General features: G+C 38.3%; 1 protein-coding gene across 1 annotated transcript in view; it reads left to right on the forward strand.

Annotated features, from left to right (window-relative positions):
• col5a2b (collagen, type V, alpha 2b) overlaps positions 1–24,249 on the forward strand; it is a 62,701-nt gene extending 38,452 nt beyond the window's left edge. The window contains exons 40-55 of the mRNA XM_085793857.1: positions 720–827; positions 958–1,011; positions 2,735–2,788; positions 2,901–3,062; positions 4,703–4,810; positions 7,941–8,048; positions 9,210–9,263; positions 9,369–9,476; positions 10,057–10,110; positions 11,158–11,265; positions 13,268–13,321; positions 13,426–13,533; positions 15,796–16,162; positions 19,072–19,262; positions 21,175–21,417; positions 23,637–24,249. Of these exons, the coding sequence (XP_085649983.1) occupies positions 720–827; positions 958–1,011; positions 2,735–2,788; positions 2,901–3,062; positions 4,703–4,810; positions 7,941–8,048; positions 9,210–9,263; positions 9,369–9,476; positions 10,057–10,110; positions 11,158–11,265; positions 13,268–13,321; positions 13,426–13,533; positions 15,796–16,162; positions 19,072–19,262; positions 21,175–21,417; positions 23,637–23,783 (2,028 nt within the window). The 3' untranslated portion in view covers positions 23,784–24,249. The remainder of the gene's footprint in view (positions 1–719; positions 828–957; positions 1,012–2,734; positions 2,789–2,900; positions 3,063–4,702; positions 4,811–7,940; positions 8,049–9,209; positions 9,264–9,368; positions 9,477–10,056; positions 10,111–11,157; positions 11,266–13,267; positions 13,322–13,425; positions 13,534–15,795; positions 16,163–19,071; positions 19,263–21,174; positions 21,418–23,636) is intronic.
• The last annotated feature ends 3,528 nt before the right edge of the window (positions 24,250–27,777 follow it).

Here is a 27,777-nt window from a genome sequence, read left to right on the forward strand (position 1 = left end):
GGCCAATTTGCCAAAATGTTGAACTATCCCTTTAACCGTGGTCTGTAGTGCAACTACCATTTAAGTTTTTGCTTGAGGATTATTATTACTGTTCATATCAAGATGCTTCTGTGCCGAGAGTTGATGACACCAACTTGATGTTAGTTATTTTTTTCATATTGTTCATATGAAATGAATGAAATGAAAATGTGTTTATTTCGGTCAGGTCATTCAAAGTTAAAAGTCCAACAAAACAAAAAAAATCAGCTCAACTACAGTAGAAAAGAGCCGACCGAAAAGGAATAGGCTGAAGCTATATCGCTTATTTTCGCCTACCCTTCTTACATGATCAACTTCATCAGATCACATCATTCAAAACAACAAACAGAAATAATATTGTTTTGCACAATATCCCAAAAACATAATTCATAAATAATAGTGTCAGTTACGTCAACCACATCTCTCATATTTATCAAATACCTTTTTCAAATCATCGTCTAGTGCATTCCATATATTTACACCCCTTACAGAAATACACTGATCTTTTATTTTAGTCCTGGACTTTGTTTTTTCCATCATACAGTACGTTTCCCTCGGAGCTCATATTTACATTCCCTTTTTTTTAAACATGATTACAATTTTACAAGGTAACAAGTTGTTAAATACTTTGTACATTATCAATGCTATGGCAATAAATGCAATCTATTTCGCCAAAACAATATTGTATTTTGTTGTCTCAGGGTCCTGATGGTCAGCCTGGAGTCAAGGGCGAGACCGGTGAGCCAGGTGCCAAGGGAGAGGTCGGACCATTTGGACCACAGGGCACAGCCGGGAAGCCAGGATCACAGGTAGACAGAACAGATATTATATTATGTTATATTTTGTCTTATATTGGCTTTATTGGGACATTTGCATAGAATACAGTATATATATAAAATAGTTATGTGATCTAACTTTGTGTGTGTGTGTGTGTTTTAGGGACCTGCTGGTGTAACTGGACTGAAAGGAGGCAGAGGAACCAAGGGACCAACTGTGAGTTACTCAATAATAAAAATTATTTCCTTCCAATTTCCAATTAACACATTGCTAAGGAAGGCCAGAGAAAAGCACAGGACTACTAAATTAGAGCAGAGCCTGAGCTCTATGAACAACAAATCCCTGTGGGACTCTATGAAAAACATAACCAACATGAACTCGAATAAGAAACAGCTCGTCACTTTGACTGGGACAGAGCAAACAAGTTCAATGTCTTCTTCTCAAGGTTCGACTCTCAAAACACTGCCTGGAAGACGGGCGAGGCCTTCGACACTCTTAGTGACTTTTCAGAATGTGTGGTACTGTAATAGACCCTATACTTGTACAGTCCATTTTTAGAAATGTATGTGCTAAAAAATCTAAGGGACCAGACGGGTTGCCCTCCATTATACTGAAACACTGTTCTGCCGAGCTAACAGATGCATGGTGCCCCATCTTTAACAGGTCACTTGAGAGCCACACTGTCCCCATACTTTGGGAGAAGTCAATCATTGTTCCAATACCCAAAGTATCTTGCCCTTCTGATAACAAAGATTTCAGACCGGTAACATTAACCTGTGGGGTCATGAAGTGTTTTGAGAGGGCAGTTTTAAACTTGTTAAAACCAGTAATCTCTCCCCTTTTTGACCCCCTCCAGTTCGCTTATAGGAAGGGAAAACCTTGAAGACCCCAAAACTTACGCAAGAGTTTTATTTGCAGATTTTAGCTCTGCTTTTGATACAGTTCGCCCCCATCTACTGGTACAGAAGCTCATGGACATGAATGTCAATTCTTTAATAATAAAATGGTTTTATTCGCTTTTAACGAACCGGATGCAACAAGCCAATGTGAATGGAACACTTTCTGAGGTTAGGTAGGGGTACCCCAAGGAGCTGTGAGCTCACCTCTCTTATTTACCTTGTACACTGATGAATGTCATAGCAATAACCGAAAAAATTATGTAATTATTATATATATATATATTTTATCTACCATATTTATATGTATTTGTGTGAATGGGAGAGTTGTGTGTATGTGAGAACTGTGCGAAGAATGTCAAATGTACTTGGTTTTTTATCTGTTTTGCGTACTTATGTAATGCAGTTACTTGCGGCACATGACTGTCCATGACAAATTTCCCTGCAGGGACAATAAAGATGTATTGATTGATTGATACCAGAAACTTCATTTCTGAACAGGAAAATCTTTTTTAATCATTGACATATCCAAGACTGTAACTATCTCCCCCTGACAATTCTACTTGCATTCCATATATTGGAAATACTGGCACCTTAAATGTTAAATTAGCACTTAAAGCATTCAAATTGGCATCTAAAGGGTTAAATATTTGAAAATAAATTAATATTTGGTAGTTATGATCAGGGCTGATGTGGAATAAAAAGATTTATGAAAAAAATATCAACTTACAAACTTCTCTGAGTGGCTTGTTCAAATGGAAAGCCTATTAAAAGACTGCTTTTTGTAAATGAAAATGAATTAACTGTCATTTTATGTTTCAAAAATGTCCTTTTTCAGAAATTAAGGAGTTATTTTTTTGCTACACAATGAAGTAGGCTATAGGATTTGTGTTTGAAATTCAAAAAATAGTCAAAAAATGCACAGCTGGACCAAATATGACAAGGAACACCATATCCAGCATGAAATTCCCCTTATTAGTTATTAGGGTTAAACGTTGTAATATGTGATATGTCGGACCTAAGTGTGTTTCTTCTTCCTGCAGGGTTCACCTGGTTTCCCTGGGTTACCCGGAGGAGTTGGATCGGCCGGCAACGTTGTGAGTTTGTCATAAAAACGATCATCAGGTGTGTTAACATTCGTATAGTTTGTACATGTTTACTGACACAGGAAGGCTGTGTGTGTGTGTGGTTGTGGTTGTTTTGTTTCAGGGAGCTGTTGGTGCCGACGGCCCCATCGGCGCTCCGGGGAAGCAGGGACCCGGAGGAATCAGAGGAGAGAACGGAGCGACCGGACGTCAGGGAGAGGCCGGACCCGCGGGAACGCCGGGAAGCCCCGGAGAGAAGGGAGACTCGGGCGAGGACGGTCCACCGGTCAGAGAAAATCCAGACTGATGTGATGTTGATAATAGGGACGTGCACGAGTAGGCAATCTGCTATCCGGTTATGAATTTATTATCCGGTTAACCTAGGATTAAAAAAACGGCACGTTAGACACTGCAAAAACTCAAAATCTTTCCAAGAATATTTGTCTTATTTCTTGTCAAAATGTCTCATTTCTAGTCAAAACTAATCTCTTTCCACTTAAAATAAGACTCGTCACCAAAAAATTAACTTATTTTTAGATAATTTTCACTTGTTTCAAACAAATTTTCACTTGATGTGCCAGTGAAAGCAAGTTTTTTGTGCTTGTACAGTAATAAGAAAGAAAAACTTGATCCACTGTCAGATTTTTCTACTTATTTCAAGTGAAAATCTGCTTGAAAGAAGTAAAAAGTGTCTAAAAACAAGCTGCTTTTAATGTGATGAGTCTTATTTTAAGTAGAATGAGATTTGTTTTGACTAGAAATGAGACAAATATTCCTGGTAAGATTTTGAGTTTTTGCAGTGGAGCAACAGTCTAGTATCGGATCAAACTACATCATCATGCCGTGGTTCGGCTTTTTGTCGTGTTAAACAGTTTCGGATCAAGCAACGTGATTTTCCGCTGTGTAAAAGCGTTTTTGGATCGAGCCTCGGACTTTCAAACCTTTTACAAGAATCTGTAGTAGTTCTGGTTCCCTCAGCGTAAACCGTCGGGAGGGAGACAACAGGTGTCATCAAGTCTGTTAGAAAATCTGCTGCTTTCAGTTTACAAACACTCTGAAACCTTCCCAGTTATTTCCTGAGACGATGCGAGGCAGAGAGGACCGAAGGCACCAACATGTAGTGTGGACTAATAAAGAAGCACCGCTAATGATTTAAAAGAAAAGAAAAAAAAGTTTTCTCCTCCCGAGGCAGCCGCGGCATAAAGATGCACATCTGCCCCGTATGTGCATCTTTAACTCCATCTCTACTCTGATTATCCACCTGATATTTAGTCTGACGACGCTGTGTGTCAGTGATGCGACTGTCTGATGCACTGCAAAAACTCAAAATCTTACCAGGAATATTTGTCTCTTTTCCAGTCAAAATGTCTCATTTCTAGTCAAAACAAATCTCATTCTACTTAAAATAAGACTCATCACATAAAAAGCAGCTTGTTTTTAGACACTTTTTACTTCTTTCAAGCAGATTTTCACTTGAAATAAGTAGAAAAATCTGATAGTGGAGCAAGTTTTTCTTTCTTATTACAAGCACAAACAACCTGCTTTCACTGGCAGATTTTTCTACTTATTTCAAGTGAAATTTTGTTTGAAACAAGTGAAAATTATCTAAAAATAAGTTAATTTTTAGGTGATGAGTCTTATTTTAAGTGGAAAGAGATTAGTTTTGACTAGAAATGAGACATTTTGACAAGAAATAAGACAAATATTCTTGGAAAGATTTTGAGTTTTTGCAGTGTGGACAGAGCGCATTTATTCACCGGCTGCTCTCTGTCCATCAAACATGACGTCATTTTATTTTTTATTACAGTATTCGGTTACCCGGGTACGACAAGGTTAGGATACTCGGTTAGAAAATTATTCGAAATGCCCATCCCTAGTTGATAAACGAGTCCCGAGCTGATCAAACTGTGTGTGTCTCTCTGACAGGGGCCTGACGGACCCCCGGGACCCTCTGGCACCGCGGGACAGCGAGGCGTCGTGGGTGGACCGGGACTCAGAGGAGAGAGAGGCATGATGGGACTGCCAGGTCCTGCTGTAAGTCTTCATACTGATGGATTCATTGATTGATTGATCATATTTATTTCAAACCAAACAAAAATTATATCTCACACACAACAACAAGAACAGCCACAGGACACCATATAACCAAATATCGAACAGGACAAACAACAATAACAACAACAACAGACACTAACAACAACTAACACTGTTTGAAATGGGGATGGACCCCAGACAACACACATACAACACAACAAAAACACAAGGTCACTCTCCAAAACCCCCCCCCCCCCCCCACAGCCATCACATTAGTTTACATCGTTTATCTCTCCTCCTCTCTGCTGTACATTTCAAACACTCCTTTTCTAAACTAACTTTTAAATTGATTAACACTTTTGCTGAGTTTAATCTCTACATCCAAGCTGTTCCATAGAATATTCATCTGTGGAGAGTTCTTCAGTAACATAAATACCGTAAATTCTGGACTATTACAGTTTTTCTCAGTTGCTAAAACACTAAACCCTGTTGTCTGAACCAAATTCTCAGTTGCCTGAACCCACTGACTGAATCAGTCACTCTCTTTTGGCAAAACCATCAGCACTTTTCACCTGTTTAGACACATCTTACCAACACATTTTCATTGTGATGCACCTGTGTTGCAGAATGCTGAGCACAGGTGGCAAAAGTCAAACACAAGTAAAGCACAAGTTTCACCGGTTGAACACAACAACTAGTCTACTTGCCAGCCCATTGGGCCCCATTGTGAACCCGGAAATGTTGAGTACCCCAAAGTTTTATGTTAGAAATATATAGTATGGGTCCCCAGTATTCAGAAACCGCCGGATGCTAACTTATATATATTGGGAAATTAGCATAATTGCCATAATTAGCATAAATTAGCATAGTTGCCTATATGGGCAATATTTCAGCAAAATTGACTTGGCTGATCTGGGCAATATTGGAGTGGTTTTAGGGGTTATTGATGATGCTGAATCCATTTCTGACATTTTCAAAATTCAAAATGGCTGTCTAAACCGGTAGTGACCAGACTTTAACCGCCAGTGGGCCGATTTTGATGGATTTCATCTGGTCCCTTCCGGTTTAGACAGCCATTTTGAATTTTGAAAATGTCATAAATGGATTCAGCATCATCAATAACCCCTAAAACCACTCCAATATTGCCCAGATCAGCCAAGCAGTTGTTGAAATATTGCCCATATAGGCAACTATGCTAATTTATGCTAATTATGTCAATTATGCTAATTGCCCAATATATATAAGTTAGCATCCGGCAGTTTCTGAATACTGGGGACCCATACTATATATTTCTAACATAAAACTTTGGGGTACTCAACATTTCCGGGTACTCATTGTTGGCAAGTAGACTAAACTCAAAATTGATCACACTTGTGTCCAATGATGTGAGGGAACATATATATATAACATATAACATATACAGTAGCTGGTTCAGGATGAAGATCTGTGGCCTGACCCAGTACAGAGAAATGATGCTGTGGCTGAGTTGTGCACTTCTCATTTCTATACTTTTGTACTTTATTTTTACGTAGGCTTACTGCATACAAGTACTAAATGCACAAGATTTCTGTTTGTTTTTGTAGTTTTTTTTTTTTTTTTTTTTTACAGTACTATGTACAAGTGCTAAATGCACAGGTTTTTTGTTTTGCAAGAGGAGAAGATGAGAGACGACAGGGTGAAGGAAGAGAGGATGAGGGAGGGAGGGATGAACTGGGAAGAAAAAAGAAGAAGGAAGGAAAAGGGGATGAAATGGATGTGGGGAGGGAAGGAGGAGGGTGAAAGAAAGGGAAGGAGAGAAGTGCTACAGTGTAAATGCACAGGTTTTTTGTTTTGCAACATGCATTTAGCTACAGTGAAGGATAAACATTTATTTCTACAGCTTCATGTCCTGAGCGTTGTGTTTTCTATTTTTCTATGTAGTGTTTAGTGACTGATCAGTAGTGGTTTTAATTTTGATTTGACAACATAGTTCAGTTTTGAGCACCAGATTGAACTGTTTTGAGGTGAAAGTTTGGTTTTGCAAGAAGAGTCTGAGGTTTTGTGAATGTAGCTTGAAAATTGGGGTTTGTGTTCACAGTTTAGAGAAAATGAGAGAAGCTTTCGAGAAATAATGTGTCTTAGCAATCGAGAAAAACTGTAAGCGCACCTGAATATAAACCGCACCAGCTAAATTTTAAAAGAAAATAGATTTTGTACATATCATAGGCCGCACCTGAATATAAGCCGCAGGTTTTTCATGTTGTAACATGAGATATTTACACAGAAAGACAGTACAGGGAAGATGTGGGGAACTATGCAAGTCCGCTCGCTTTTCAGCTGTTACACAACATATACGATGTTACGGCGCGTGTGTTTGTGTAGTTTTAACCGTCATGAACAAAACGTTACGGGTTACGGAGCGCGTTACGTTTGTGTCGCGGTGCTGCAGAGACGAGAGCTGGGACACCGGGGTGGCAGCCAGGTGCTGTAGAGATGTTACAAGGTTGGTTTTCAGCCGTGAGACGCCAGGTGGAAGGCTTCTTCGGTGCATGATCTTTCCCCACACTGCAAAAACTCAAAGTCTTTCCAAGAATATTTGTCTTATTTCTTGTCAAAATGTCTCATTTCTAGTCAAAACTAATCTCTTTCCACTTAAAATAAGACTCATCACCTAAAAATCAACTTGTTTTTAGATCATTTTCACTTCTTTCAAGCAGATTTTCACTTGAAATAAGTAGAAAAATCTGCCAGTGAAAGCAAGATTTTCTTTCTTATTACAAGCACAAAAAACTTTCTTTCACTGGCAGATTTTTCTACTTATTTCAAGTGAAAATCTGCTTGAAAGAAGTAAAAAGTGTCTAAAAACAAGCTGCTTTTTATGTGATGAGTCTTATTTTAAGTAGAATGAGATTGTTTTGACTAGAAATCAGACAAATATTCTTGGTAAGATTTTGAGTTTTTGCAGTGCACATGTCTGTCTCACTTGTGCTTCCTGCTAGAGCGCCCCCCGGAGGCGGTTGCCCAGTAAAAATCTGTAAATTAGCCGCATCGTTGTACAGGCCGCAGGGTTCAAAGCATGAGAAAAAAGTAGCGGCTTATAGTCCGGAAATTACGGTAACACTGAGCTTTGCTTTGCTCCGTTGTTTCTCAGGGTCCTCCAGGAAAAGATGGAACGCCAGGAACTCAGGGCGGCGTCGGGCCGCCCGGGGTCGGTGGTCTACCAGGAGCTACGGGACCGAGAGGAGACGCTGGACCTGAGGTTCGTCCTGTAGAGATGTGGAGCGGAGGTTTATCTCTTTGTGTTGCAATGATACCTGCTCATTCATTCATTCATTCATTCATTCATTTCCCTTTGACCCCTCCATGGGGTATAAGGGACAAAAAAAAGAAAAAAAGGACAACAGATCCAGATAACATACACATTGACAGTTAACCCTAACACTTTACTCAACTCAACTCAACTCAAAATTTATTTATATAGCACATTTAAAAACAACCTTAGTTGCCCAAAGTGCTGCACAACATACAAGTGCTAGCAATATAAATAAAACAACATAAATCATCAAACATAGATTAACAGTGAAATAGGGCAGTAAAAACAGTTACTAAGATAAGATAAAACAAATAAAAGCTATACTAAAAGATGAACATAAAAGGTCAGGGTGTCAGAATGAAATGAAGGCCAGAGAAAAGAGGTGAAAAAGTGATTTAAAATGCTCTGTCGCCCTTGCTCTTTAGTTTAGATCTGGGGCAAACCAGCAGTAACTGGTTGCTTGACCTCAAAGCTCTAGCTGGAGCATGATATTTAATGAGGTCAGATAAATAGAGAGGGGCTAGACTATTTAGGCTTTTAAAAACAAACAATAAAATTTTGAACTGCGCCCTAAACTGGACAGGGAGCCAGTGAAGAGAGGCGAGAATAGGAGATATGTGATCACGCCGTTTTTTTGCATTTTGGACAGCCTGTAGGCGGTTTAAAGACTGCTGGTCTAGTCCAGCATACAGAGAATTACAATAGTCAAGACGACATGATTTTAACACTTTAGATTTTCTTCAAGAGTTTAAACAAGTTTAACAAAACCTTCATTATCATTACAGGATGACATAAGATTTTTAAATGTGTAAAAATGTGGATTTACTGTACGCTATAGAACCTTCTGCTGAGCTCTTTTCTGTCTTCACCTCAGCCTTTTTAAATCGAAGCTAAAGACGCACTTTTTTAGATTAGCATTTAACTCTGACTAGGGAAGTCCTGCTATTAAGTGTACTTATTTTTGCCTGTTTTTATTCTACTGACCCTGCAGCACTAGTGGCACTTTCTTGGGTTTTTATGTATTGTTTTCATGTATTATTTTATTGCCTTGATGTAAAGCACTTTGGGTACTGTCAGATTTATTCTCTCCTGTGTTTGATTCTTCAGGGTGTTGCCGGAGCAGAGGGCTCTCCTGGTCAAGACGGTCTTGTAGGAGAGAGGGTAAGACACATGTACAGTATGATGTGTTGTTTTGGATATTTAATTAGTTAGTGATAGCATCAGTGTATTTAATTTATTCACTGGCCTGTGTGTGTGTGTCTCCAGGGCGACAGAGGAAACCCCGGTCCAGAGGGTCTGGCCGGTACCACAGGGTCTCCAGGAACTGAGGGACCAGTGGGAATTACCGGCGGTCCGGGACAAATGGGTGAAAATGTGAGTTTGAGACAGAAATATAATAAATGTACCACTCCCAAAATGATCAGTTTCTCTGGTTTTACTATTTATACTGGAGGTATGTGTTTGAGTAAAATTAAATTACATCTTTTTTGTTTTATTCTATCAACTACCGGCAACATTTCTCCCAAAATTGAAATAAACACATTGTCATTTGGAGCTTTTATTGGCTGAAAATGACTAAACTAGTCTAAATAACAAAAAATATCAAGTCTTTTCAGACCTTAATGCAAGGAAAACATGTTCATATATATTCCTAAACAACACAGCAAGAATATTTTAACTCAGGAAGAGTTTATAAATAAGTTTTTGTGGGATAATAATGTGAATGTTTAATCCCAGCAGTGGTTTTTATTTATAATCTTCCTATAAAACCAGATGTGGTTCAGGTGATGATCTCATACAGTAAGTGTCTCATTAAGTAGAATGAGTTGTGTTTGTGTTGGTATTTAAAAAAGAAAAGAAAAGAATGCGTTTCATACATGTAGAGATGCTTTTAAGAAACATTTGTGAAAGTGGTCTCTTAATTAAACTGTTTCATCGTTTGGTTTGACTTCAGGGTGCCAGAGGCGCCGCTGGACCTCAGGGACACCCCGGAGTTCGCGGCAAAGTGGTAAATATGAAATACCAACACTTCATCATTTACATAAATACATTTGATTTGATTTGATTTGATTTTTATTTGTCTCAAACAAGCACATCAAAAGACAAACAATCTACACTGCAAAAACTCAAAATCTTTCCAAGAATATTTGTCTTATTTCTTGTCAAAATGTCTCATTTCTAGTCAAAACTAATCTCTTTCCACTTAAAATAAGACTCATCACCTAAAAATGTACTTGTGTTAGATCATTTTCACGTGTTTCAAACAAATTTTCACTTGAAATAAGTAGAAAAATCTGCCAGTGAAAGCAGGTTTTTTGTGTTTGTAATAAGGAAGAAAAACTTGCTCCACTGTCAGATTTTTCTACTTATTTCAAGTGAAAATCTGCTTGAAAGAAGTAAAAAGTGTCTAAAAACAAGCTACTTTTAATGTGATGAGTCTTATTTTAAGTAGAATGAGATTTGTTTTGACTAGAAATGACATTTTGACTAGAAATAAGACAAATAGTCTCGGTAAGATTTTGAGTTTTTGCAGTGTATGTAACAAGAAACAAAACAATAATGATACTGTGCAAGTTTGAGAAGGGGCTGAAGGAAGCAAAGCTTATCAAGTTAGATTGTGATTCATGTCATACATCTATGGTTCCATACAATTCAGAAGATTAAAAACATATTGCTTTAATATGAAATAAGACCATGATTATAAATAAAAAAGAGTAAAATTATCTGTCCAGTTCTTTATAGCTGTCCAAGAGTGTATGTTTGTACTTACTTTTAAATTGTTTTAAGTTATTGCACATTTTTATATCCTCATCTCGTCTATTCCACATTTTTACACCACAAAAATAGATGCTAAAACTTTTCAGGGTAGAATGGATGGTAGATTGTTTAAAGTTACAGTTCCCTCTTACTGTAAATCATATATGCTTTCTCTGACCATAAACATTTTTTGGATGTTTATTGGTAGCAACCTATTCCAGGCTTTAAACAAAACCTGACCTGTTTTGAAACATCATTTAAGTATTGATTGAATTCTAACCTCTGTGTTTTATTTCAGGGCCCCCAAGGACCGCAGGGAGAGAAGGGAGCAGCCGGAGAGCAAGGAGAGAGGGGTCAGAAAGGTCACAGGGGCTTCACCGGTCTCCACGGTCTCCCAGGAATCACTGTAAGCAACACATCTGGATGGATGGAGATGGATCTTTCTTTCTTTTTTTACTGCAAAAATCATAATTCTGCACAAATATACACCTCCAAACCATAAATTAAATAAATCATAAATTAAAATAGCCCAGGAATATACAGTAGGCAATAGCACGAGACCAAACAGCTAATGTCTCATGTTTTGCACCATTAACTTTGGCTGTAGAGTTTTCCAGCAGACAAATATCATAAAACACTGCAACCCAGACTTTATTCATTACAATACTTGGTTCAAACCAACTTTTAAGAATAGTTTTACTTTTTTTTCAGCCGTTGAGGCAGCAAGAATGATTCGTTTCTGTGTATATGGTCAAAAAAACGATCAAAATCAAATCAAAAAATGCCATCCCCCCTCTCCATCCCTCCCCTTTTTACATTAAATGTTGGACATATAACTTGTAATTATAGGCTCTCAGATCAATTTTAACGGCGTCAATTTCTTTTTATCTACAGTATTGATAGTTGATTTCATTAAAAAACATTTGCACAAATCAAGCCTATCCACTTTTCCATGTTGATAAAAGTATTAAAATGATAATTCAAGGGACATTTAGGCTATAATAGATAAAAATGTGAGATTAATTTGCGATTAATCGCGAGTTAAGTATGACATTCATGAGATTAATCGGGATTAAATATTTTAATAATAATAAAATAGATTGACAGCCCTAATTATTTCATCATTAGACAGTTGAATAAAATAAATAATAAAATCTGAGGGCACAAATAAAAAAATTCAAATAAACTTGGCTTGATTTGATTTGAGAGGATTAAGAAGTCTTATTTTCAGTGTTTTGTTTTGATATCGAATTTACGTGAATTTTTTTCATGTTTTCTCATTTTTTTTAAGGTGAAAAAAGGTGAAAAAAGGCAAAATGGTTTTTTGTTTATCCAACAAATCTATCACAAAGATCGCTGGCAGTCAGTTTGAGTCTAAACCTACTGTATGTTCGGGAGAGAAATAAACTCTATGAACAAATTTTAAATGAATTAGCTGGTGGGCAAGAGTTTTGGACGAAAAAAAAACATAATTCCAAATCTTTGGCCAATCCGATTTGAAAAAAAATAAAAAATCAATTCTCTTTTCATTATGACAGGGTTCCTACGCAAGTATGGAAAGTATGGAATAATATGGAATTTGATTTCATACATTTCCAGGTCTTGAAAAGTATGGAAAACGGAAACTAATGTATGGAAATATATTTATCTTAATACTTATCTGGGTTTGGTCTTATTCACATTATTACTTTGTAGCCTATGCGCTATTGTACCTAGCTACAATATCCTGGAAATGATTTGGTTTCATAATGGCATACAAATTCAGAATAATGAAAACAAATGATTAATTGCATGCTTTATTAATGTGAAACACATCTATTTACTCAAATGTCACAAATTATTTAAATTTTTTTTTTACTGAGACACTGCAAAAACTCAAAATCTTTCCAAGAATATTTGATTTGCCTTATTTCTTGTCAAAATGTCTCATTTCTAGTCAAAACTAATCTCTTTCCACTTAAAATAAGACTCGTCACCTAAAAATTTACTTGTTTTTAGATAATTTTCACTTGTTTCAAACTAATTTTCACTTGAAATAAGTAGAAAAATCTGTCAGTGAAAGCAAGATTTTTGTGCTCGTAATAGAAAGAAAAAACTTGATCCACTATCTGATTTTTCTATTTATTTCAAGCGAAAAATCTGCTTGAAAGAAGTAAAAAGTGTCTAAAAACAAGCTGCTTTTCATGTGATGAGTCTTATTTTAAGTAGAATGAGATTTGTTTTGACTAGAAATGACATTTTGACTAGAAATAAGACAAATATTCTTAGTAAGAGTTTGAGTTTTTTGTAGTGGAAATCCGGAAATTAGGGTCTGGAAAAAGTATGGAATTTGGAAATTTAAAATGTGTAGGAACCTTGATATGATTTTCCCTTGGTTCACATTTGTCCTTCTTCATTTCTGTTTCCAGGGGGCCACAGGTGACGCAGGAGCCATTGGTATTGTTGGACCAGCTGGTCAGAGGGTAGGTGTATATGTATAATCCTGCCATACAATCACACCTGATAGAAATATTGATTCCTTAATATTATGAATGTAAATCTCTCTTTGTTTAATATCAATACACAGGGACCTCCAGGAGTGATGGGTCCCCCTGGAAAGGAAGGAAACATCGGACAGCCGGGACCCATGGGTGCTCCGGGGACAAGAGGGACCAGTGGAGAAGTTGGAGCACAGGTGACACAGAAACAGAATATCATTTTATTTCAACCAGCTTTAAAAATAAAAACAGACCAAATTAAATTAGAGTAGATTTAGATTTAGATTAATTACATTCACTTTTTTTGTGATCAAATGTTTTATTTATTAGAATTTGAAAGGCATCTTCATACATTCAATAGTGTTAAAAGGATAGTTTCAACATTTTGGCCCATTGCCATAATCCCTATAGTCATAGCAGTAGGTTTGTCACCTTTAATTGTCGGTGCAAGCTGTTTTTAGAACGGCGGAGCAGAGTGGCGAGCTGCTCAGAGCAATGCTACGGAGGCTCATTATGGGATTTCTTTCTTTGTTTCCCTCATCAAACTCATCAAATACACAATCCAACAACTCCACAACGCTCTGGTGGACAAGTTGTGACCTGCACATTCACCACGCTATGAGATAATAACACAACGTTACCACACAGAGTTGTTTTAGAGGGAAATTCATGCAAAACAGCTGATATGCGTTGCCTTCAAGGACAGTTTTTCAGCAAGCAGACTCTGTATTTACCATTTAAAAATAAGACTCATCACATTAAAAAGTAGCTTGTTTTTAGACACTTTTTACTTCTTTCAAGCAGATTTTCACTTGGAATAATCTGATGATGGAGCAAGTTTTTCTTTCTTATTACAAGCACAAAAAAACTTACTTTCACTGGCAGATTTTTCTACTTATTTCAAGTGAAAATTAGTTTGAAACAAGTGAAAATGATCTAAAAAGAAGTTACTTTTAAGGTGATGAGTCTTATTTTAAGTGGAAAGAGTTTAGTTTTGACTAGAAATGAGACATTTTGACAAGAAATAAGACAAATATTCTTGGAAAGATTTTGAGTTTTTGCAGTGCAGCCTCTGAAAGGCTCTTATTGGTTACTAAAAAGCGATGTAAAGGCTAAAATCTGCTTTGAGGCCAGAAAGCCAGCGCAGAATGACATTTATTGTACCTTTGCAGGATACACGAAAATAATTCCTCTAAGCAGGGGAGTAGCTGTGTTGAGCCACTGTATCCACATCAGCCGGCTGCCATCCCTTATCTCTCTTTTCCTGTCCTTCTTTCTCTTCTCTCCATCTCACCCCCTCTTCCTTCTCAAAATCTTACCAAGAATATTTGTCTTATTTCTAGTCAAAACAATCTCATGATACTTAAAATAAGACTCATCACATTAAAAAGCAGCTTGTTTTTAGACACATTTTATTTCTTTCAAGCTGATTTTCACTTAAAATAATCTGATAGTGGAGCAAGTTTTTCTTTCTTATTACAAGCACAAAAAACTTCCTTTCACTGGCAGATTTTTCTACTTATTTCAAGTGAGAATTAGTTTGAAACAAGTGAAAATTATCTGAAAACAAGTTCATTTTTAGGTGATGAGTCTTATAGAGTTTAGTTTTGACTAGAAATGAGACATTTTTTACAAGAAATAAGACAAATATTCTTGGAAAGATGTTGAGTTTTTGCAGTGTAAACACATGTAGAGCTGCTGTTACAGCTGTGAACAGATGTGCACCATTTATCCTGTCTTTCTCGTTGAATTAGTTTGCACCGGGAGGCGATTTACACAGATTCTTTGGGAACAGTTTGAAACAAGTGAAAATTAGTTTGAAACAATTGAAAATTATCTAAAAAGAAGTTACTTTTAAGGTGATGAGTCTTATTTTAAGTGGAAAGATATTTAAATAACCATTCTATTGAATTCCTTGGCCCCAAATTGTGTAGAAAAATGTGTTAATTTGTCTCTGTGACTTGTTTAAAGAGCTATGCCAATTTCATTTTCAGTTTTTTCAGCTTCGAATTTGGGATAGGGGCAGTAAAGGGTTAAAAATCAACACCATGGGACATTTTTTCATCCTGTTACCTGTCAGAATCTTAAAATAGACACTTTAAAGATTAAGAAAAATCTCAGAATGTTTTCATTCAGTGCACAGGATTTTGGTATAGGGGAAAATATACATACGATTTTAGAATTTTCAGCTAATTTTTGATATTTTTGTCCCAAAATCAAGTCAGGATGTGTTAAAAACTTAAAAATAACTATTCTACTGAATTCCTTGGCCCCAAATTGGGACATTTTTTCATCCTGTTACCTGTCAGAATGTGCTCGTGGACCCCTGTTTCCATCTAGACTAATTAGTTTTGACTAGAAATGAGACATTTTGACAAGAAATAAGACAAATATTCCTGGAAAGATGTTGAGTTTTTGCAGTGCACATATCAAAAGTAACTACATTTACGTTTTACCAGGGTCCAGAAGGTGAGCCCGGCCCCCCCGGCCCCCCCGGACCCCCCGGCCCCCCCACCGCGGCCGTGGAGGACCTCCTCTACATCTCCCCGGCCGACTACGACGGGATCGGCGACGTGCCCGAGGCGGCGGCGCACTACTACGAGGACGACGTGGCGGCCGAGCCCCCCCCCCGGCCGGAGGACGAGTACAAAGACGAGGCCCTCCCCAACCAGAAGGCGGCCGCCCTGCGCGCCGACTCGGGGGTCCACGCCGCGCTGAAGACGCTCAGCGGACACCTGCAGAACCTCCGCAGCCCCGACGGCAGCAGGACCAACCCGGCCAAGACCTGCCAGGACCTCAAGCAGTGCTACCCCCACAAGAAGAGCGGTGAGGGGCCGGGTTCTCTGCTGTAGACCAAGTTCAAGTTCACCTTTATTTATATAGCACGTTTAAAAGACCTGTCACGGTCAGCCAAAGTGCTTTACAGCGCAGAATTAAAAAGACAAAAATGACATAACAATTCACACACGCATATCAATACACATAGGCCTACAGAAATATACACATGCCATGTAATGTACACGTATAAATATATACACATAACCATGGCGAGAACACATCGATTCGATCATGATCCGAAAGCCAGGGAAAAAAGATAAGTCTTTAAGGCGGACTTGAACCTCTCCACTGATCCTGCAAGTCTAATATGTAGTGGCAGGCTGTTCCAGAGCTTGGGGGCAGCTACTGAGAAGGCTCGGTCACCTTTGGTCTTTAATTTTGTTCGAGGTATATCCAGCAACGGTTCTCCAGATGAACGCAGAGCTCTAGCTGGATATCGGACTTGTATGAGTTCTTTAAGATATAGTGGGGCCAGACCAATTAATAACACTTTAAAATCAATTCTAAAACGGATGGGAAGCCAGTGGAGGGAAGCCAGAACAGGGGTGATGTGTTTACTTTTTTTGGTACAAAAAGTCATTTTGACTTTTTGTACCAAAAAAAGTAAACACATCACGAGCAGCGAGCAGCCGCATTCTGTACCAGCTGCAGGCGGCGAAGCGAGCTGTGGTCTAGACCAACATATAGGGAGTTACAGTAATCATGTTTGCAGGATATAAAAGCTTGGATGACACTTTCCAGGTCATTAAAAGGTAAATAAGGCTTGACTTTAGAGTGAGTACGAATTTGATGAAAAGACCCTTTTACCACTGTGCTGATTTGTTTTTTTAAATCAAGGTTGGAATCAAGAGTTACACCAAGGCTTTTTATAAAGGGGGTGGTTTTAAAAGCAAGGAGATCCTGTCCATCAAATGAATTTAAACAGCCTTCAGGAAGGCCAAAAACAGTTACCTCAGTTTTACTGTCATTGAGGTTAAGTTGGCTGAGGCTCATCCAACTCTTAAAGGGATAGTTCAACATTTTGGCAAATTGGCCCATTGCCATAATCGCTATAGTCATAGCAGTAGGTTCATTACCTTTAATTGTAGGTGTAAGCTGTTTTTAGAACGGCGGAGCGCAGCAGCTGGCTGCTCAGAGCTACACTATGGAGTAGAGGTCTTCACGGGTCCAATTTGACGGACCCGAACCCAAATGGACCCGTGAAAATTGGACCCGGAGCCGACTGGCCCCGAGCTATTATTGTAAATATGAGTTCCGAACCCAAGCCGAACCCTTAAAAACCCGTGGACCCGAAATGCCCGAGTTGCTTTATGATTTAATACAAGTTGTCTAGCGTTAAATAAGACTTGTTTTTATAAGCTATTACTTTCTGTTTCTTACCTAAACGTAGTCTTCTTCTACCTGGTTCCTGCGGCCGCTGCGGCCGCTGCCAGCCCCCCCCCCTGGCCATAACGTGATGTAAACAGAAATAAATCCACGTCGTCATTTTCTTGTTTAGATGGTCATGTACTGTAATCCTTCTTCTTAGCCATTGCTAACGCCAATCCACCGGTCATTTCCTCTTGTTTAATTAACGTTATCATTTTGGAGTTTCCATGTGCTTTGCGGAGCGTAACGTTACCGCGGTAACAACACGCTACGGCAACTCGATTGTTTAACCATTTTGAACCATTAACCATAACGTTACGTTAATAAACAAACGTTTTAACTGCCCCGAGTCCTGACCTCGGCTCTAACTTTTGCTTGAACTGTCACCTTTGACGTCATCATCAGAGTCGTGTAGTTGTTTTGATCACGTGACAGAAGTCACACAGGCAGCTCGCAGCCTCGCATTGGACGGGAGGGGTTGGGCGGGGGTGGTTGACAGCTGTGACAGCCAATCGCCGGGTCCTCTCGGGTACTGTAGGACCCGGCCTTTCACAATAAGAGCCCCGAGACCCGAGGCAAACTCTACCGGTTCCGACCCGGCCCCGGCGTCACTTCTTGTGAGTGGACCCAAACCCGAGCCGGGGCGGGTCGGAACCTCGGGTTTTCGGGTTGTCGGTTTTTTCCGAAGACCTCTACTATGGAGGCTAATGGAATTTATTGGTTTCCCTCATTAAACTCATCAAATTCAACATCCCAAAACTCCACAGCACTTTTGTAGACAAGTTGTGACCTGCACAACCACCACGCTATGAGATAATGACGGAACGATACGAAACGGAGCCGTTTTCGAGGTAAATACAGGGTAAATACGGAGACTGCTTGCTGAAAAACTGTCCCTGAACGCAACGCGCATCAGCGGTTTTGTATGAATTTACCTCGAAAACGGCTCCGTTTCGTATCGTCCCGTCATTATCTCATAGCGTGGTGGTTGTGCAGCTCACAACTTGTCTACAAAAGCGCTGTGGAGTTTTGGGATGTTGAATTTGATGAGTTTAATGAGGGAAACCAAGAAATTCCATTAGCCTCCATAGCGTAGCTCTGAGCAGCCAGCTGCTGCGCTCCGCCGTACTGAAAATAGCTTACACCTACAATTAAAGGTAATGAACCTACTGCTATGACTATAGCGATTATGGCAATGGGCCAATTTGCCAAAATGTTGAACTATCCCTTTAATGTCGGCAAGACAAGCTAAGAGAGGTTTCAGTGGGTCCTTGGCGTACAGCCGGAGAGGGAGGTAGATCTGCACATCATCCGCATAACAATGGAAGGCTATATTGTGCTTACGGAAGATAGATCCCAGAGGCAACATGTACAGAGAAAATAACAGGGGGCCTAAAATCGACCCCTGGGGTACTCCACACGTGAGGGGGGCCACGATAGAGGAAAAACTGCCTATCTGTACAGAAAAACCAGCATCACATGTGGACCCCAGTGGTCTGGACTCATCCAGGTGTTTTCCCTCCATACAGGTGAATACTGGCTGGACCCCAACCAGGGAAGCACTAAAGACGCCATCAGGGTTTTCTGTAACATGGAAACCGGTGAAACCTGCATCTCGGCCAATCCCGCCACCGTCCCCCGCAAGGCCTGGTGGACCAAGTCCACTCCCACGGTCAACAAGCCCGTCTGGTTCGGAGCCGACATCAACAGTGGAACTAAAGTGAGAAATAGGGATGTCACGATTATAGATTATAGATTTTCTTTGTACGATTATTGTCAGAGAAATAATCACGGTATTATTACGATTATCACGATTATTACGCGTTAAATAATTTCACAACATATGAATGTGTAAAATCAAACACAGTCAAAATATAATTACATTACACATTTTTACACTAAATATTTTAAGTATCTACTATTCATATGTAACCAGTTATTAATCCTCCAGGGGAAGTGTTTTAAATATTCAAATCATTAATTGTCATCTATACCAAATGTTTAAGTTTATTTTAATTGTTTGTTTTTTATCACAAATGAGACGCTAACATTTAAATTTCCACCATGTTACGTTAAACGGTAAATGGACCAGTATTTCTTACATTTACCTTAACTTTTGTGCACATCTGCCTCTGTGTTAACAAAATAATCTTTTTTGGAAAGTGACGGTATTTAAGAATCTTTACGATTAATTAATTGTGGCGTTTAATACCGCGATTAATTGTGAAAACAAGTAATTGTGACATCCCTAGTGAGAAATCAAGAGCTTTATTTTATTCTGATACATGCAAGTTTTAGAAACTGCAAAATCACAGGTTTAAATTTAACTTCACACCAGTTTTAAAGAATCTTCTCTTACTGGTTCATAAAACTCTTAACGGCCTCGCTTCCTCGTGTTTATCAGATTTGCTTTTATCATATGAGCCTGTGAGAGCGCTCTCTTCGTCGTACCAAAAGTCAAAACTAATATATATTATGTTGAGGAATCTTTTTTATTACTATATGACCCCTGACTTTGGACTTTGCTACCTGAGGACCTGAGGGCAGCAGCCAGTGCACATAGTTTTAAAAGCAACCTCAAAATCCTTTTAGTCTAACTTTTAGCTGAATTTTATTGATTTATTTTTTTTTACTTTATTTTATGCCATTTTACTTTGTTTTTATTTGTAGCTGTATTGATTTTTTCCATATTTATATATCTATACTCTCATTTATTGTTAGATTTATTACACATTTTATTTCTTTTACTTAATTTTAGGGATTATCTTTTATATTAGTTTTTTTTACTTCATGTGTTTCCTCATTATGAAGTAGTGACAGTGTTTCCTCAAGTTCACTCTGGTGATGAAAGCACTGTGGGATGTCGGGTAGGGGGTTGTGTCTCTGATGTGTCTGTATATGTAAAGCACTTTTGGTTACAAATCCCGTATTAGTCTACTTGCCAACAATGAGTACCCGGAAATGTTGAGTACCCCAAAGTTTTATGTTAGAAATAGATAGTATGGGTCCCCAGTATTTAGAAACTGCCGGATGCTAACTTATATATATTGGGCAATTAGCATAACTGACATAATTAGCATAAATTAGCATAATTGCCTATATGGGCAATATTTCAACAAAATTGACTTGGCTGATCTGGGCAATATTGGAGTGGTTTTAGGGGTTATTGATGATGCTGAATCCATTTCTGACATTTTAAAAATTCAAAATGGCTGTCTAAACCGGGAAGTGACCAGATTTTGAAATCCATCAAAATCGGCCCACTGGCGGTTTAAATCTGGTCCCTTCCGGTTTAGACAGCCATTTTGAATTTTGAAAATGTCGGAAATGGATTCAGCATCATCAATAACCCCTAAAACCACTCCAATATTGCCCAGATCAGCCAAGTCAATTTTGTTGAAATATTGCCCATATAGGCAATTATGCTAATTTATGCTAATTATGTCTGTTATGCTAATTGTCCAATATATATAAGTTAGCATCCGGCAGTTTCTGAATACTGGGGACCCATACTATATATTTCTAACATAAAACTTTGGGGTACTCAACATTTCCGGGTTCACAATGGGGCCCAATGGAAAGACTATATGAGAAAGAAATAAAAATCTGATTTGATTTGATTTGAATTCCAGTTCGCCTACGGGAACAGCGAGGAGCAGCCCAACGCGGTGGCCGTGCAGATGAAGCTGCTGCAGCTTCTGTCCCGGGAGGCGCAGCAGACCATCACCTACCACTGCAGGAACAGCGTGGCCTACAAGGACGAGACGAGCAGCAACGTGAAGAAAGCTCTGGTGCTCCGAGGCTCCAACGGCCAGGAGATGAGAGCACAGGGCACCGGCCGCCTGCGCTACACCGTCATCGAGGACGGCTGCTCGGTAAGACCCTCGGCCTCGCAACAATAAAGGAAAACTAATAGATTATTATTCACTTTTTTGTGTTTTTTTTTTATACTTTCTTTTTATCGTTGATGTGTACACACTACAGTCCATTCCCAGGGCCGTTGCTAGGAATTCTGGGGCCCCTTAAAGAATACTAAAGTGGGCCCCTCCCCCTAACTTTTCCTTTTTTTTTTCTTAGACTACGTATGTATTATCGTTTTTTATTTAGCCTTCTTTGTTTTGATGCTAATGCAGCATTACACTGCAAAAACTCAAGTATCTTAGCAAGAATATTTGTCTTATTTCTAGTCAAAACAAATCTCATTCTACTTAAAATAAGACACATCATATTAAAAGTAGCTTGTTTTTAGACACTTTTTACTTCTTTCAAGCATATTTTCACTTGGAATAAGTAGAAAAAATCTGATAGTGGAGCAAGTTTTTCTTCCTTATTACAAGCACAAAAAACTTACTTTCACTGGCAGATTTTTCTACTTATTGTGAATTTAAGTGAAAATGATCTAAAAACAAGTTAATTTTTAGGTAATGAGTCTTATTTTAAGTGGAAAGAGTTTAGTTTTGACTAGAAATGAGACATTTGGACAAGAAATAAGACAAAAATTCTTGGAAAGATGTAGAGTTTTTACAGTGTACTATGAGTATTAGTCAGGGTCTTACGCAGAATAATTCAGTCATACAAAGATTAGACTGCTGGGGTTTTTTATGGGCCCCACTGGGCGCTGGGCCCCTAGAGTTATCATCACCTTTCTCCCCTATACAACGGCCCTGTATATTTCTCTCAAACAAATCACTCCAGATTTGCATTGTGTTTTATTTCTTTGTTGAAAAAGTCTCTTGAAATGGTCTTGGTTACTTAATTTATGTTTTTGTTTAATGTCCTGGAAACTCATGAAATTCCTGTTTATAATTGCTGCACATACTGTATTGATGTTATTCCATTAGGAATCCATTATTGTTTCTCTCTCTGATCAAGAGAACCAGGGGTAAAACACCTGTCATAGGCTATCCACCAAATGAAAACAATTTGTTTCTTCTCTATCTCCAATAAGACTTTGAATTTCTCTTCCTTGTACAAATTGTTCAAAAATGTCTTCAAAAATTCAAGCAATTTTCCAAACATTTCATACAAATTCAACATCCTTCTTATAAGTTCGACTTTTTAATCTTTTCTCACCTATTTCAGATTTCAACCCTTCAACTGTTAAACTATAAATATGCAGGATTTCTACTTTTTTTTTTTTACATTTCTACTTTTACCCTTACTTATTCTTCCCTTTGATGGATTGTAACTACTTCTATATTATTCTGCTTTTACTCTTCAGATATTGTTTCATCTATATTAGTAATGGTTCAAAAATGTTTTCAAACTGTTTTTTTTTTTTTTTTCAAAACTTTATTTAAAAGTTCCAATCACAGTCACTGTTTTCAAACTGTCAGTTTTAAATAAATCTGAGTAGACCTCAGCCTTTCAATGGCCTGGGAAAACCCTTCACATGGTGGGATTTTGACATTTTCATTGTTTGATATTTCCATAAACTGGACATTTTCAGCTATTCATAACTGTTTGAATAACTGGGATAGTCCTTTCAGATCAAAAGTTATGGGCATTTTAATCTATTATGACCAAAAAACTGAAAAGTGAGAAAAATGGCTTTTTTTTCAGGGTATATACAGGAATCTTGAAGTTAATTTTAAGACTTTTTTAAGACTTTTTCAAGATCTTCTCAATATTTTTCAATACCTCACCGCCACTTTTAACTGAACAGTTTTAATTTGTGATAAAGACTATAGAAGACCACTATGATACAACAGAATTCAAAATAGGCTGGGATAATAAATCAAAGACAAAGTTTATCAAAAAACAAAACAAAACAAAACATTGCTCCACTCTCAAAAAACAAAAACAACGATCTTCTTTTCTTTTTTACGTACCGGTTCATCTTTGTTTTTTAATAAAATGAATAAATTCACACACTTTTACAATGTTTTTTAGGACTCAAACTCTTGGACAGCTAATTCAGAATAAATACCTCCACAATGTAAGACTTTATAAAGTCGTGAAAAGACTTTTTAATAATTTTTAAGGGGATTAATTTTCCCAAAATTGATTTATCACCTTTTAATACTTTTCAAGACCCCGCGGATACTCTGTTTTTATTTATTTTTTATTAACAAGGTTTTTCTTTTTCCTTTAGCAACCAAACGGACAGTGGGGAAAGACAGTGATCGAGTACAGGACTCAAACTTCGGCCCGGCTGCCCATCGTGGACGTGGCCCCCATGGACATCGGAAAGCCCGATCAGGAGTTCGGCCTGGACATCGGCCCCGTGTGCTTCTCATAAAACACATAAAACACAACACCCCCAACCCAAGATGGACTCAGACTGGCCTTAGTAGAGGATTTACACCACCGGCAGATAATTATAGCATTATAATTCCTCTCTCTGTGAGTATACAAGTCGATACAGATTCTTCACACATGGCTGCATTTCCCACGGGCTGTCTGTCCAAGTAGTACGGCGTGCCGCGAGACGGGTGGGACGCTGACGTAATTTATTCACCATGTCAATAGATTTATACAAAGTGCTCTACAGGGAAACAAACGCATGTGGGAGGATGAAAGAAAGAAAGAAAGAAAGGTGCTAAATAATAAAAAAAAGAAAGAAAGGAAGGATTAAAGGAAGGTGGGTTTAGATTTTAAACTTGCATGAACTGGAAAAACAGCCAATAACTTTAAATCTTAAAGAGATGCAGTGTATTTTTTTTTTTGTGGAGAGTTTGTTTGCCTAAGAATTAAAGGTTTATTTTCATTTTTTTTTACTCATGATGGCTTTTTTCCAGTAAATGCACACCCAGAGGCCTGAATAGGGCAACAACTAGTAGTTCTTACGTAATTTTAATGGAATAAAAAAACGAAAAGAAAATCATGCTTGAACCTAAATTATTCAGTTCTGTGCAGGAACTCATTTACTTTTACTTTCAACAGGAAAACCTTTGTATTATCCGTTTAAAAAAAGAAAAGAAAACTGTAAATGCAACATATGGCTGTATGTAAATTGCAAATTATGTGTTTGTTGTTGACTGTGGATGTGGAATAAATGTCTCTCTTTGGAACGACTGTGCTGGGAAAAAATTGAATAAACACCCACGGTTCCCCCTCACGACGGCAAGATTTTACTTTGGAAGTGAATGTGAGTGAGGTCATGTCACCACTAGAGGGCGACAGCGCGTTTAGCAGCAGGTATTAAAACACAGGTAACTGCTTTTACCAGATGTTTCAGCTGCAACTGGTTCATTACAGTTTTTCTCGATTGCTAAGACACATTATTTCTCGAAAGCTTCTCTCATTTTCTCTAAACTGTGAACACAAACCCCAATTTTCAAGCTACATTCACAAAACCTCAGACTCTTCTTGCAAAACCAAACTTTCACCTCAGTTCAAACAGTTCAATCTGTGCCCAAAACTGAACTCAAAATTAAAAACACTACTGAGCAGTCACTAAACACTACATAGAAAAATAGAAAACACAACATGAAGCTGTAGAAATAAATGTTTATCGTTCACTGTAGCTAAATGCATGTTGCAAAACAAAAAACCTGTAGCACTTCTCTCCTTCCCTTTCTTTCACCCTCCTCCTTCCCACTCCACAACCATTTCATCCCCTTTTCCTTCCTTCTTCTTTTTTCTCCCCAGTTCATCCCTCCCTCCCTCCCTCATCCTTTCTTCCTTCACCCTGTCGTCTCTCATCTTCTCCTCTTGCAAAACAAAAAACCTGTGCATTTAGCACTTGTACATAGTACAGTAAAAAAAAAAAAAAAAGTACAAAAAACAGAAATCCTGTGCATTTTACACGTAGCACTTGTACAGTACAAAGACAAACAGAAATCTTGTGCATTTACAGTTTTTCTCAGTTGCTAAAACACTAAACCCTGTTGTCTGAGCCAAATTCTCAGTTGCCTGAACCCACTGATTGAACCAGTCATTTCTTTTGGCAAAACCATCAGCACTTTTCACCTGTTTAGACACATCTTACCAACACATTTTCATTGTGATGCACCTGTGTTGCATAATGCTGAGCACAGGTGGCAAAAGTCAAACACAAGTAAAGCACAAGTTTCACCGGTTGAACACAACAACTCAAAATTGATAACACTTGTGTCCAATGATGTGAGGGCACATATATATATAGATATATATATAACATATAACATATACTGTAGCTGGTTCAGGATGAAGTCCTGTGGCCTGATCCAGTACAGAGAAATGATGCTGTGGCTGAGTTGTGCACTTCTCATTTCTATATTTTTGTACTTTATTTTTACGTAGGCTTACTGTATACAAGTACTAAATGCACAATATTTCTGTTTGTTTTTGTACTGTACAAGTACTACGTGTAAATGCACAAGATTTCTGTTTTTTGTACTTCTTTTTTTGTACTATGTACAAGTGCTAAATGCACAGGTTTTTTGTTTTGCAAGAGGAGAAGATGAGAGGCGACAGGGTGAAGGAAGAGAGGATGAGGGAGGGAGGGAGGGAGGGATGAACTGGACAGAAAAAAAGAAGGAAGGAAAAGGGGATGAAATGGATGTGGGGAGGGAGGGAGGAGGGTGAAAGAAAGGGAAGGAGAGAAGTGCTGCAGTGTAAATGCACAGGTTTTTTGTTTTGCAACATGCATTTAGCTACAGTGAACGATAAACATTTATTTCTACAGCTTCATGTGCTGAGCTTTGTGTTTTCTATTTTTCTAGGTAGTGTTTAGTGACGGCTCAGTAGTGTTTTTAATTTTGATTTGACAACATAGTTCAGTTTTGAGAACAGATTGAACTGTTTTGAGGTGAAAGTTTGGTTTTGCAAGAAGAGTCTGAGGTTTTGTGAATGTAGCTTGAAAATTGGGGTTTGTGTTCACAGTTTAGAGAAAATGAGAGAAGCTTTCGAGAAATGTGTCTTAGCAATCGAGAAAAACTGTAAGACCTTGTATGCAGTAAACCTATGTAAAAAATAAAGTACAAAAATATAGAAATGAGAAGTGCATAACTCAGCCACAGCATCATTTCTCTGTACTGGATCAGGCCACAGGACTTCATCCTGAACTAGCTTACATAATATGTTCCCTCACATCATTGGACACAAGTGTGATCAATTTTGAGTTGTTGTGTTCAACCGGTGAAACTTGTGCTTTACTTGTGTTTGACTTTTGCCACCTGTGCTCAGCATTATGCAACACAGGTGCATCACAATGAAAATGTGTTGGTAAGTTGAGTCTAAACAGGTGAAAAGTGTTTATAGTTTTGCCAAAAGAGAGTGACTGGTTCAATCAGTGGGTTCAGACAACTGAGAATTTGGTTCAGACAACAGGGTTTAGTGTTTTACAGTGTTGTGACGTTCACGAACGAACCGATTCTTTTGAACGGCTCGTTAACATGAACGATGGGAACCGAGTCACAGCTGGGAACCGTTCTTTTTTTTTTTTTAACATCTCTGTGTGTTCATAACAGTCAATTGAAGCTGCTCCATTGGCTACGTAAGTGGCGTGCAAACTCAGATATTAGTGGGATATCTAATTTTGTATTATTTTGTTCCAAATCTCACCCCATTATTTCCAAGATAAAATGAGTTACCACCAGGCTGGCTTCTTAAAACTTAATAAATATTTAAAAAATCAGTCAAATGAGCCAGTTTTTTGAACGGCTCTTTGAAAGGAACGGCTCACCAAGATCCGGCTCCCCTCAAAGAGCCATAAATCCCATCTCTAGTGTTTTAGCAACTGAGAAAAACTGTAAGGTTGCAAATGAACACACACTGTTGTGTTTTTCTGCATTGGTGGTGACTCAACGCACTGTTTTACCGCTTCATAAAATCTCCTTTTGTGTTTTCCTCCACCGTTGCAGTGTGTCTGCGATGAATGCATATAATGGGTGTGTGAGCCTTTAACCAAGATGAAAAAAAAGAAAATAAAGAGGCAGAGAGAGAGAGGGAGCGAGAAGGCGCCCTGACAGGAAGAAAAAGAGCCAAAGTTCAGCCAGCACATGTTTCTGGGTCGACCTCTCCTCTCGGCCAGCGCTGAAAGACGTGACACTCTCGCCGTTTCCTGCAGCCCCGGGGCCTCGCTTCACATCTGTCGAGGTGGTCATTTTTAGCCAGGGCTGCTATTTTCATTTCAGGCAACATGGAACAATAAAAAAAAATAAAAAAAATCTATCTATCAGCGAGGTAAAAGAATGAGCGAAGGAATCTAACCTGTGCGTTACATTTTTACACAGTGCAGCACTTTCTCTTCGCTTCATACACAAGCTGCTCAGCTGGAGACAGAAGCATCAAGATAAACTAAATTACAT

Source organism: Trachurus japonicus, chromosome 2 (genome assembly GCF_045865225.1).
Source record: "Trachurus japonicus isolate A0001 chromosome 2, Traja_1.0".
In the NCBI taxonomy this organism is placed as follows: Eukaryota; Metazoa; Chordata; class Actinopteri; order Carangiformes; family Carangidae; genus Trachurus; species Trachurus japonicus.